General features: G+C 33.6%; 2 protein-coding genes across 2 annotated transcripts; one reads left to right on the top strand and one right to left on the bottom strand.

Annotated features, from left to right (window-relative positions):
• Positions 1 to 3390: 3390 nt before the first annotated feature.
• LOC117323447 (protein cornichon homolog 1-like) lies at positions 3391 to 9511 on the top strand. Its single transcript, XM_033878682.1, has 5 exons — positions 3391 to 3509; positions 4008 to 4076; positions 4413 to 4525; positions 5257 to 5400; positions 5920 to 9511. Exons 1-5 carry the CDS (start codon positions 3429 to 3431, stop codon positions 5945 to 5947), a joined length of 435 nt encoding a protein of 144 aa, XP_033734573.1. The 5' UTR covers positions 3391 to 3428; the 3' UTR covers positions 5948 to 9511.
• LOC117323443 (beta-1,3-galactosyltransferase 5-like) lies at positions 8360 to 11573 on the bottom strand. The gene has a single exon (XM_033878679.1). It carries the CDS (start codon positions 10602 to 10604, stop codon positions 9687 to 9689), a length of 918 nt encoding a protein of 305 aa, XP_033734570.1. The 5' UTR covers positions 10605 to 11573; the 3' UTR covers positions 8360 to 9686.
• Between the last annotated feature and the right edge of the window lie 2334 nt (positions 11574 to 13907).

The following is a 13907-nucleotide window of genomic DNA, read 5'->3' as shown; positions in this document are numbered from 1 at the left end:
GATTTTTATGGCCGTTGGCCGCGTTAGACAGGTGACCGCTTATTTAAGGTTCATTATATAGTGTTTTCCATCGGGCGGACCACAGACTGGCCGCTTAACGGAGGTGGCCGCTTATTCAAGGTGGCCGTTAGAGCAGGTTTCTACAAGCTATTGATTAAATTAGAGACTTTTACAGTGTGAGGTGAGCAATACTCTGTTATGCTTCCTGTAGCCAACTCCTTATTCAGCTTAAAATTAATTTTAGAAAAAATGTTTGCACTCTGGCCATTTTACACGCGTCTATATGAAAATGAGAATGTTTTTTCATCCCTCACTCACAGAATGTGACGGAGAACATGAAGTCGTTATTTAAATAATCTTATTCGAAGGCCCTACAGTCTGAAGGTTCCAAATATAGTCCAAAACTATCATACATGTATGATCTAAATAAGAGAATTTAAACTGTCGTCATGTTGTCTGGTATCACTAATTAACTAGTAAGGTCACTAGGGTCAAACCCCTTTATGGTCATATAGGCTGCTTATACAAAATATGCACATATTAAATCGTTCATAAAGCTATATTTCTATTGTGAAAGGAACTTTTCTAGCAGAAATCGTATTAATATCTATGACAAAACAATGCTAAATCATTAGTAATGAACCGTTGTGTCCTAATAGTCCGAAAGCCCGATTGTTATGAAACGGGTAAATCTTGTGTGGCGGGAAGAATTCGATCTAGAGAAACTCGCGCTCGCGAAAACAAAAAGTGCGTTCATCTCAATGGCATAGCGGGGGAGTAGGTTCTTGTCTGTGATGGATCCAAGTCCAAAATAATAATAATAATAATAAAAATGGTGTTTCACAATACTTGGTGGAATTATACTGGTGCACTGTATGTGTTGGCGGAAGGTTTGTTTTTATATTGATGAGGAAGATGCTGACATCAGCATATTTCGGGTATTCAACAAATATGTATTGTTATCTTTTGTGTTTTAATGTATGTAAATGTATACTAGTATATTCCCGGAAATGGACATTGAAAAAACAAACAAACACTCCCTCACATTCATTATTTAAAATGACAATAATTTCATACTTTTTTTGCTTCGCGGCACTTATATTTTTATCATTTTTACCGAAACCTGTAACAAACTTTCAGGAATATGTTTTGTGGATTTATGTATATGCAATTACTACATATACAATTCTGAAACATTTTTTCACAATATTTACCCATTTTCAGACTATCTGGCCTTCGGAGTATCCTGTCTCTTACCCTCGTCTGCTCCTGTAGGAGGGGAAATCCTCGCTGTCTTATGTTTAACTCCGAATGGTTACGGTCTCCAATCATCCATTAGGACAAGTGTACAATATGTCTCCAGCACTCATTTTTCTTATACTTCCTTCCCTACTCTGTCTTTCAGCGTTTTGTTTTCCTCTAAGGTGTCATCATATGATCCTAGCTGCTGCGAGGTCAGTAGGTATTTGTTGAAAAGAAGTTAACCTTGCGTCCCATAGATAACAAGGTTACTCAACTCCCAATCGAGAGTCATATAATATAAGTCTGCAATTGCTTTCTGAGAATTACAAATAATAATACTGTACATGTATAAATCCTCATTGTGTAGCGACACATGCAGTAAACAAGGATACGCATAACAATGGCATCTACAATTGGTATACATTTGTAAGCAATGCATCAGAAATATCCAATTTGCAGGATTTAAAATTATACTTTTCCTCTTTTTTTAAATCATAATGCGATTTAAAGATATATGTACATTCAAGATAAATTCAGAAGCGAACAAAACAAATTACTTGTCGACAAAATAAATTCTCTAAACGAGAGTAATAAACTATTGTTTTTACAAACCTATCAAAAAGGACTTCAGATTGTATGAATTGGACCTCGAGTTAGCTAAAGGTAGAATAAAAAAGCATTCCAAGAATGCAAAGACTTTGTACAATATGTAATTCGCTTGGCGATGAATTGCATTTTGTTTTCCATTGCCTCCACTCCCATGAAGCTCACCAATCGGTTAGATACAAGCTCTATGTCCAGATATTTTAAACCCAACTCTAAGTGATTCCACAAATCTACAAATACATGTATCATGCGTCGTCAAATACAAGGATCATACTCCAGATCTGTTAATTTACAAGGGCTGATTGATAAGTTGTGAGCCTCGTATTGAAAGAGTCTGTCATTGTCATGGCTGCCATTCACGATTGTGACTTTTAAACTGATTGAGCATCTGCCTTTTTCACCTGATCTCGATTTTCATTTCTTTCCAAAATGTAACAGCTATTTCAGGTACCCTAACCCTAACATGCAGAGGATGACTTTCTGAACAGCCAAGAAAGAGTTCTATAAAAGTGGCATTGAGGCCCTTAAACACCACGGGAAAAAATGTATAGATGCTGAAGGGAATTATGTTGAAACGTAATACAATATGTCCGACAAAATTCAAATCCTTTGAAGAATACGAGGCTCACAACTTATCAAAAAGCCCTCGTATCATTCAGTTTGATTCAGTATTTTGTATGATTTCTGTTCTTATTTCCAGGTTGTTCATGCTTAAACATCAAACATACATTTGTAATAAGCAAAGTGCTTTTAAAGTTGAATTGAATCGAATTCAGGTACAATGAAGTGAGCATGTGACTGGCCTCTGGTTAACCATTAAGCGAAAGTCATAATTGATAATTAATTAATCTTATAATTCTTTCTACAAAATGGCATATTTGGAAACCAAGATGTAAGGTTAAATTTTGAAAATAAAGTGGAAGATAATTAATACATAATGAATAATATTATGAAGTTCTTAAAAATGAATATTTTAATACTTAAATCTTCCAATAATTTTTCCTACGTCCGAGATTCATTGAAAAACATATTCGACACACATTGACTAAGTAGAACGTGATAAATATGTGCGTCGAATACAATGTATAAGCCTGAGGTATTATGCTCCTGAAGTTTTACTTTAAAATGCAAGTTTATATTTGTATGCAGTTGTGATTTTATATGAAATAGAAGTTTGACGTGCCGGATACGAGCTAAAAGAATGTTGAAGTAATTAAATCATAAATTTTAAATGAATATAACATGCGTAAAAGTTTATGTATAAAAAAACAGTATAAAGGTTAAAATGATTAATTGATATTGTAATTCGAAGGAAGGATCCATGCAGGGCCCTTCTTCCTGCATTGCGCTGAAAGAGAGTAAAAAAGACTGCTGTAAACGAAAGTAGATTTTGACCTATTTACAAAATGTAATTTAAGTTGCAAATACACAAATTGGATCAGGCACAAGTAAACCTTTGTATGAATATTTGTTTATAAATTGTTTTATGCATTCATATTCTCCATTTATGTTGATACTCCGGATTCGCATAACCGTCTCCGGTTTGTACAATTTGGACACAGGTCACTTCCGCTCTAACAATGGCGTTCACGTTTGCGGCGTTTTGCTACATTTTGGCACTTATTTTATCAGCCGTGCTGATATTTTTCGCAATATTTCACGTAAGTATTATATCAAGAATATATATATGAGTAAGAATGGCTATTTATTACGGCAAATATCAAAATAATGCAGCAAACTAGTTCGTTATCAAGCCGGACTTCCACTGTCAGTGTCATTGCATGACAGTTCTTTACAATTGAATATACATGATTGCCGTTAATCTTAAGGGTTTGAGGTGGGGTTTTTCTGGCGTAAAAAAATCTTACAGGCATATGGGCTGATTGATATTTTCGTAATTTTCGAAATAAAGTATTGAAATGATTGATTATACCTATTTGTAAGTGACGTTACATAATTTCTTATGCATCTGATCTGAATCATTCACTGAAAAAAAAACCTTTCTCATTAGAATCTGATCATGAATCGCCTTTCATTAACTGTTCATTACCAATTTTGGAGAGCTGACACGTATATCAGTAATCCTACTGTTATAATAAGCCTAAAATTTAGTAATATATATGAAAATACTTAATTATTTGACATCTATTTTATTTCAGATTATAGCATTTGATGAATTAAAGACAGACTACAAAAATCCAGTCGATCAATGTAGCAGTTTAAACCCGGTAAGTACTTTAACAGTGGTACATTTATTAAAATCAATGATTTTTTTCAGAAATTGGAATTTTAACTATCGTAAACCAGGCCACTTTTTATAGTTTGAGCCTGTCTACAAAGGCTGTCTATTCTAGAATTGAGGTTCATTGTGTATGGGAAGAACTTCTATATCAGATAGGCCACTTTTCTATGCTTTCTTGAGTATGTCTGAGTGACTTTTATAGACAGGTTGAACTGTAAATTTGTTAATAAAATATATAATACTTTGTTGGACATTGTGAAATCATAATATTCAGATCTTAATTTTAAAAAACATGTTGTATCTAGATCTCTTCTCATTTCAGTTGGTGTTACCGGAGTATTTTATTCACATATTCTTTACGGTGTTGTTCGTGTTTGCCATGCAGTGGAAAACTGTCATTCTTAATGTACCTCTCATTACGTACCATATTAGAAGGTAAAATTTATTTTTATTACATAATTATATTTAATAGGAAAGACATGTACAGATGCATTTAATTTATAATTACCATTCCAATTAATTGCTGTTTTGACAATAGCACAAAAAATCTCTGATGTTTGTGTATCAACTTAATCTGTCAAGAGAAACAGATATCAAGTCTATCACTTTTAAAAGCACACTTGCCATTACAATTATACTGTAATTATAAAATGAAATGTTATATTACTTATAGGGGCCGCGGTGGCCGAGTGGTTAAGGTGTCCCGACACTTTAACGCTAGCCCTCCACCTCTGGGTTGCGAGTTCGAAACCTACGTGGGGCAGTTGCCAGGTACTGACCGTTGGCCGGTGGTTTTTCTCCGGGTACTCCGGCTTTCCTCCACCTCCAAACCTGGCACGTCCTTAAATGACCCTGGCTGTTAATAGGACGTTAAACAAAAACAAACCAAAATATTACTTATCTTGATAGTATATTTGTGAAGAAATCTGTAAGGATTTCTGGAAATGACTATCTGAATTAGACAGTTCTGATGTGACTGTCCACAAAATCTTGTTGAAGTGACAATTTTTGACATCGAAAAGGAAAGTTACAAATAATGAGAACAGAACTGACACTTTGTAAAATTATGATGAAGTAGTTGCTTTGTGATTTTCTTTTATGACATTCACATCATTCAAGGTTGGATTGCAATTGACCGAGAAATGTTTTACAATTTCTATTCACAGGTACATACATCGACCGGTAATGAGTGGCCCTGGCTTATATGATCCTACTACTATCATGAATGCCGATGAACTTAGTCGAGCTCAGAAGGAAGGATGGGTTAAACTAGCATTTTACCTGATCTCCTTCTTCTACTACCTGTACAGGTATGCAAGATCATAATGATCAAAACTATAGTTTCTCTATAAACATGTTTTTAAGAAAAAAAATGAAATTCATTGTACATGTAGTTTAAATTTTACTCTTGCTATATATATATATATATAGCTAGATACCAGCAGTTAAAATTTGTTGATTTTTTTTAATATTCCAGATTATGGCTCCTTCAGCATATCTTGATCATGCCACATAATATTGATAATTCTATACATATTTATCTGTCTCCATTTCTATTGGTTTTTGATTCACAATTATTGAACAATTGAAATGTAGCATGATTTCGACCATTCTAGTTATTCAGAGGGGGTGACTTCCAGTGACCAGGTTGCTTATTAGGTAGTCTGGTAATCATTAATTACAATTTAAAGTTGGGTGGTCCAAATCACACTTCTTCACATTTTCCTCTTCTGTTGCACTAGCAAGAAATGAATAAGCATTACCATAATTCATAACCATGTCTATGAAATGGAATACATTTTGTCTAATCAAACCGTTTTTCTTTCCAGCATGATCTATGTTTTGGTCTCAAACTAATTATTTGGAATGTGCAGTAAAGGAAGAGGATTTTATCATGAAGATTGCATTGGAAGATATGTTATTTAGTTTTTTGGTTTGAAAGACATTTTGAATTGTTTAGAGTGAAGAAAGAAGGTACATATGAATGAGACTAGCTACATAACAATAATTCTGAACTGGTAATTTTACTAGAATGCATCTTTTTTTACTTTAATACTTGAAAAACTCTCTGAACACCTTCCTTTTATATCGCTGGAATAGATCCTGCGAAGTGTTCCCAAAATGTCATTAGTTTCCAGGTCTTTGGGGCCCCATTTTTGGGGGACTGTTAATGGGCCCCATTTCCAATTGAAATTATTTCATATTTAAGCCCCAAAATTTGTAGTTAACACCTGAGCTTTTTTTTCCCAATTCACCTATTTTCTTCCCAAAGTAAGACAAAAAGGGCCTGTCCCAAACCAGTGAGGAAAAAATGCTGGTTTCATATTTATCTATATCAAATTTAATTGGTGAAATAAAAATTGCATTTTCTCAGTTAAAATTATGCAAATTAGATGTGATACATACAAAGCCATTGACAGTTATTTTGATCTGTGGAATAAGTGGAAAAAATACAGAAAATTAGCATCAGCACATTGAATACTGTCATTAAAAATTCAACGCAGTACATTTTGTGGCTCTTTGGACCAGAAATTATAGATGTTTTGCTAAATTTGTTTTGTATGTTGGTTAACCTCAGATTATTTTGGGGCAACTAAGGCTTTTGATATCTGAATTACAAAAGCATTATAGCCACACTTTTGTGTTAGTTAGCTTACATCAGTGTATGTATTCACATTAAAACAAAAAAATTTCCTTAATATTCTGTTGTGTTACAGTATTGGTATATGGTGGTACTGAAATGCCATCTAGTGGTATTTTGTGAAGTCAAGTTATTCCCCCTGACTGTGCACTATATCCTAGTGTTATAAGGCATGAACGTAGACAGTATAAACAAAAAACACATCTTAATTAATTAATTAATTAATTATTAATTTTATCACTGACATCTTTGACAAGAGTCTGTCTAAGGTTACTGTAAAAGGTTATTTTTATCGTCATGCCAAAGAACTTCTGTGCCTTAATGGGTAAAATCTTTCAGTAGTTAATTCAACTTGAAATAGAAGAGGATTATATAGGTATGCATAATTTAGGAAAGGCTTTTTATGTCTATGTTCTTACGTCATCCCACTGATGGCAATTTAATTTTCTAGAGTTGTAACCTTTTCTCAGACTGGTATGGTATTATCATGTTTTACTGGTGTAGCATTATATATATATGGGTATCGTCGTATATATATGGATATCACCTTGAAATTCCAGGGCAAAATGAGATAGCTTACCAAGATCTTAACCCTTCAATTTCAGAGATGATATGTAATTAGGTTTTGTCAGGGTTTACTAATCTTTCTGTAGAGTAATTGATTTGGCACAGATGAAAACTACTTACTAGTATATAGTAAGAGTGAATAAGTGTATTTGATGCTGTTCCAGGCATTACTTATATACATTGTATATCATAGCACATGTCAATATTTTCCAAGTGTGGAATTATTACTACTATTTGCGCTTTGAATTTATCAGATCAGTTTTATGTGTAAACTTTAATGTTATAAATGCAGTATATATTGGTATGTTGATGTGTTGCATAAGAGATGTGTTTTTGCAAGCTAGCTTTCAGTTTGAATTTCCATGTAAACTATTTTCTTCTGTAAGGAGAAATTTTTTGTCAACATTCATGTGTTGATGTACAGATTGAATTGTATAGAATACTCGTGCAAGTCGAATTGAACAATCCTCCCAATGGTAATATTTTTTTATGGTACAAAGTTCATCTTTTTCTTTCTTTCATAGTATTTATTTCTTATATAACAAGAATAGATCTATTTGAAAATTTCATTCTTTCAAAATTCCACTTTGATACAAATTGAGTTAATCTTGGATAATGAACATGTGTATAATAATCTTCAGTGCTGAGATATTCCTCCTATTTGTCATTTGAAATATAACGTTTCGTCTAGTCAGTCATTTGAAATATTTGATATTGACTCGTATACATGTATAGTGAAATAGTATTTCATTAATTTTTCTGAACGAACATCAATAATATCATGTACATGATAACTGGAGTTACAATACTGGTATTGATTTTGTAAATGACTGTTGTGAATATGATTTGCAGGAATTGTGATCTTGAACTGGATTCTCTTTGAACTACACTGCCAGTCTAAAAATCATTTCTTTTTAATATTTTTGCACATTCTAATTTCATCATTTACAAATAAAGGATATTTTGGTCAAATGATTCTGATTAAATCTATGCTAATAAAGACTCTGTTTAATATGTTGAACAATAGAAATTATCTTCAAATTCTAAATTATTTATTTTTAAATTACATGATCAATGTAGTAAAATGATGCATTTATCATTATGAATGATATACAATTGTAAATATCAGTGTGTGCAATATAGACATCAGATGCTACAATATACGAACAACATTTATTTAATTTTACAATTATCAATCGAAATCCATTTGCATGTGAATGATTTATGTGCCTACTGGTTTGAAGTGAATGTGTTCTGATATTTTCCTCTTACATTTACATGTCTCTGTCAGCAAATTCTAGTAAAATCAGAAATTAGCATATCAATGGTGTTTACGATTCAGTGTCGACAACCATGTATCAGATGAGAGTTGTTTCCCTTGTTCATATTTTTTTAACTGTCACAAATTTGGTATTTACCATACCATTCATAATCAAAAAGTCAACACACAACAGTGAATTGAGGAGAACCTTTATATAATATTTTCTTAATAAATGAATGAATACTGGTATACATTTACAACTGTATACTCCATGCCTAGTTTATTTTGATTGAAATCTTTCTAAATATTAACCTTCTGTGCGTTTTTGTGCCATATTATAACAGTAGTTTATTTTTTCAAACTTGATTTATTCCAATGATAAAGATTAGTGTGTGGACAGAGTATAATATAATTATGCGTTGGTTGTGCTATTAAACTTAAACGGTGCAATGTTCCACGATATTAAGTCTAAATATATATACCACTTCAAGAAGTAAAATAAACAGAGAATGTTTATTGTTTATAAATAAATAACTACAATAGCTGTAATGCAAAATAGAAGTCTATATACTGATTTTTTGGCTAGCTCTAATCAAACTAAACCCCTCCATTTACACATAGGTATGAACTGAAACTACAATTCTAACTTTAATTAGATTGGCGTCATTGATAGCATACATTGATATTCAACACTATTTTAGTCTGAGGTCATCTCAAGGGCATCTATAGCGTCCCTGTATCTTTATAGATCCCGGTATCTTTGTCTGCTTATCGTGTGTATCATTAAGTTACAACATTTCATTAGTATTTATCTGTTTCATAGTACCTGTACAAGTATTGTGATTTTATTGTAGGTCCCAATTTGATTTGTTGTTTTATATGTCAAAAGTAATGTTTGTTGCACTTTTATGACCTTTATATCGAAATACAAATAAAAAAATATTCAATCATACATATACTTGAGCAATTGTTTTTTACAATAGTAAATCTTACATTGTTCATTGTAGTATGAGATAGTTATACTAGTACTCTTTGTTTGAACATTAAAGTCAATATCATCTTGATACAACAGTTATAGAAGCAGGACATAATTGTGTTATCAATGCGGGTAACTCCACATACACGCTTCACTGTTTTCCCATATGTCTTTTGAATTTGTTGATTGGTAGAAGACCTTGCTGCCTTTTTATCATTTTGTTGATATTGTCATTTATCCGAGCATAGTTCTTTACGCCTGGCACCCTTTCTCTGTGATTAGGTAATTGTCTTATTCTGTTCTCTTCTGGCTTTCCAACCTGCCTTCCGAAGTTGCATCGGCTTCTCCATATTTGTTTTAACTCATTAGGACCGAGGCCGTGGCTCGTTATAACAGATGGGGACTTGTTCATGCAACTGGACGCCATAAGCTTTTGGGCGTTGAATCCTCTAATTGCAGTGACACTGATGTGCAGTTCTCTTAAACAGAGAGCCATGTAAACGTCTTCTAGATGGAAGAATGGGACATTTGGCGACATCGTCAGAATTTTTTGTATGATGGCGATTTTTGTAAGATATGCAGTCCCAGAACAAAATGGAGGATATAGACGTTCCGGAAAACTTTCAAATGAAGCATAGTATTTGCTGTCCTTGTTCCTGAAAGGAAAAGAATTGAACATACAGTAACCACCAAATTCGAAGTTCTTCCGTCGAAGTGTTTGCATCAACGGAGGTTTATGTACCCAGACGTCATCATCCACTTTCATTACAAACTGCGTCTGAGGACAACGACGTGTCACCCATTTGAAAGCCATGATAGTTTTGTATGTCAAATTTGCATATGAATCTAGAAAATCCACCAGCAGAATATCCTTGTGTTTATCGTTTTCATCGATTAGGGTGTTCATATTGAAGTCGTCACTCTTTGGACCATTTCCTGTTACAAATATGTATGTTTGGTTCCTCGCTGTTTTCACGTCTGACAGCCAGGTTTTTCGGAGAGCCGATCTTTGAGCTACGTTGCTGTATTTAGTAAACACCAGATATACTAACGTAAAGTTGGCTTTCATACAGATGTCATTTTCGATAAGAAAGTCAAAATTTATTGTAAAACAATTATTGCACACTTTATATCTGGAATAATTTCTCTCGGTAAACAAAAATCCATGCTGTTTGAAGGAAGTTTCGACGTTGAAAATTATTTCTTCGAAAACCGGGATTTTTTTCGTAAACGTTTATTCTTTGATAAGGATTATTATGTGTCCTTTTTCTACGATAGTCAAATGACTGCCTTGGTATTAAAAGCAATGGTTCCTGTATCTGTTCGGAATCCGTGTCGGGGTTGATGATGATGACGTTGTGCTCATTACTAGACACATAGTAGTTTATGGTTCTTTCGACTTCGACCCTCAGTCCAACACACCAGTATGACAATATCGAAAATACGAGAATGAATCCAAACAGGGCTCCCAAAGTGTAATGTCTTAATAAATTCATGTTGTAGAAACGTTCACTGTTGAGTTCGTTCCATAATCAAACATTTCATCAACATTTTGTAATGAATACTCACTTCATCTCAAATCAGTGTTCAATTCCTCACCCGTACCCAATAATTTGACATCTTTTTGAATTTGTTAATGTATATCCAATATGGGTACAAAACACTATGTATAAGCTATATCCATATGCCTCCGGTTAATTAATGTTGCCATGCAGACTGAGGACTTAAACTGTATTTAGAGTGACTGGTGACTGATGATAAACTGTAACTGCTTCGGATTAGACAACATGTGTTATCAGTATCAACAACACTGCGATAAGCCAGGTACAGGTTCAATGTACAATGACTATCATTTCAGTAGTCAAGTGTTTTTATTCGTCGTAGGTACATTATGTAGTTCTGTCGACATTGAAATGAATTATCGACAACGAGAACGGTTATACTCAGTGTTTATGTTTTACATAAAACCGATGAATTAATTTTCATCTTAAACGCTTTAAAATTGTAACGCATTGTTAATTATTCTCTTTCAGACCGGGTGCATAGTCGGGCCATTCCAGATTTCTTCAGAAATTTGTGTCCCTTGGTATAATACATGCATAAAAAGAAAAGAAATCTTGATATTGTTCTTTTTTAATATGTTGCGTACATATTAGATAGTAGGTTAAACTATTAGTATACTTCCTTGGTTGAAGATTATTCAGAAAATTAAAATATTCTTTTAGTCATCTCATAATATCCTCAAAACATACGTGTCCCTCGGCCGACTTTCCTAATTAAACCACATATTTATCAAAATAATAAGTGTTTTAAATCTTCTTTCTTAGTCACTTTGATATCTTCAATATACATGCTGTATATTACAAACATTAGTAGACATTCATATTGTCACATATTGTATGTAATGACAAGAATATAACTGTCCCTAAAAAACTTGTCACTACCGTAATACCATCGAAACGTGTTAAAAACACAAGAGTTATTTCCCTTGGGATGTAGTTCTTCACTGGTCTATAAAGTTCAACGCGGCGCTCTTTTCAAAAGGACATGGCGAGCATGCTGCTATGGCGGTGAAAGAAGAAACATTGATTCGTAAGTACTAGCCCTATGACGTACATGTTCTCAATGTCATTACCGTGCATTCTTTATTTAAGCTATATTTACGATCAACGTTTCAAACTTGATCTGATAACATGCCCATGTAGGACAGTTTCAAATGTGCCCTTGAATGATTTGCGTTATGGCTGCCTGAGGGGCCATTCACGGGGTTTTCTATAAATATATCATCACCGTAATGGTCATTACCGTAATGAACATCAGCATTACGGTAGTGAAATCGACATTACGGTAAGGACATCAACGTTACGGTAAGGACATTAGCATAGCGGCAAATGTAGTTATCCACTTAAAACGATTAATTGACGATATGTACACACATATTTATATCGATATTATCGTATCGTGGACTTGTTTTTGATACATACATGTAGGCTTTTTCAATATATGGACTTTACTAAGATATCATTACGGTAATGACATTAGCATTACGGTACATATATGTATTATGTAAAATAATGTCATTAGTCATTACCGTAACAATCATGTCATAACCGTAACATAATGTCACTACCGTACATTGATTTAAAACGTTTCTCCTACTTTCACATCTTAAGGAAATGCAAAGTAAAGATATGCAAAATATTGTATTACTATAAACCGTCATATTCTTGCAAACACAAATTGAATATGAAAGAAGGACTTTGTGACAACGAGATCACAAAATGTCAGAAACAGCACTGGTGAAAAAAATCTCCACTTGATGACCATTATCTCTTCTTTAGTGCTCTTTTATGATTTTTATGTTCATTTGTTTTTCTTCTCCGCATTGTCCTCTATCAAATTCTAGCAAAAACTTCTTGCATGTAAACATCCCCTATAGATAAACCAAGAATTAAGTAGTATTACGGTAATGACCCAACATCACAGGTCCCCATCAGATAAACACATTTTATAAAAAAACTGCATCGTGTCGAATCACTGCTCGCATCTGAAACTAACAGGGCGAAGAATGAGGATGGAAATAGACCAGTGCTTTAAAGGATTCCTGTCAAAATACGGCCATTTCAACTGTGTCCGAAATTTCCACTTTTTTCTGGAATGACCCATTCATGAAGATATCATCTTTACCATTCTTTGCAACACGGTACACAGTACACAGTATTAATATGCGATATCTACGAAGCAGATTCTCTTATAATGAATTGTGTATATATTTATAGCGTAAATCCCCAAGATTCGTGGGAAAATGAACCAGCTGTACATCACTTCACCTTGTCAATGCATGAAAAGTCTGGAATCGTCATCTTTTCAATTACAGGGACATTGAAGGCGACCAACTTCGTACACTCTCCAGACTGTAACGTATCCCCCCCCCCCCCCCCCCCCCAACCCCCCAACCCCCCCCTCTCTCTCGTTGCTCGTGTCTGACCGTATCGTTGATTTATTTTTTTTATTTTATTATTTGTAAACAATTTATTTTATTTAAATTAGAATGCATTTGCATAACTCAATGGAATAATGATATTGTACTGTATATTGATTGAAGTAGAATCACAGGGGCATGAACCATTGTCACATGTCCTTTTGATAGAGTTGTTGAATGTCTCGGTTACCTATTTCTAGTGTATTAACGGTTCGTTTGAATTATGAACTATTTTTGCATTTCACTATTTGTAGAAAGTTGCTTATATTTAAATGAAAATGTATTTGCATAATTCAATGGAATAATAATATTGCAATGTATATTGATTGAAGCAGAATCACAGGGGCATGAACCATTGTCACATGTCCTTTTGAATAGAGTTGTAGAATG

This window comes from Pecten maximus, chromosome 3, assembly GCF_902652985.1.
Source record: "Pecten maximus chromosome 3, xPecMax1.1, whole genome shotgun sequence".
Classification (NCBI taxonomy): domain Eukaryota; kingdom Metazoa; phylum Mollusca; class Bivalvia; order Pectinida; family Pectinidae; genus Pecten; species Pecten maximus.
Note: the sequence above shows the minus strand (reverse complement) of the source record. Positions and strands in the feature narration are given on the sequence as shown.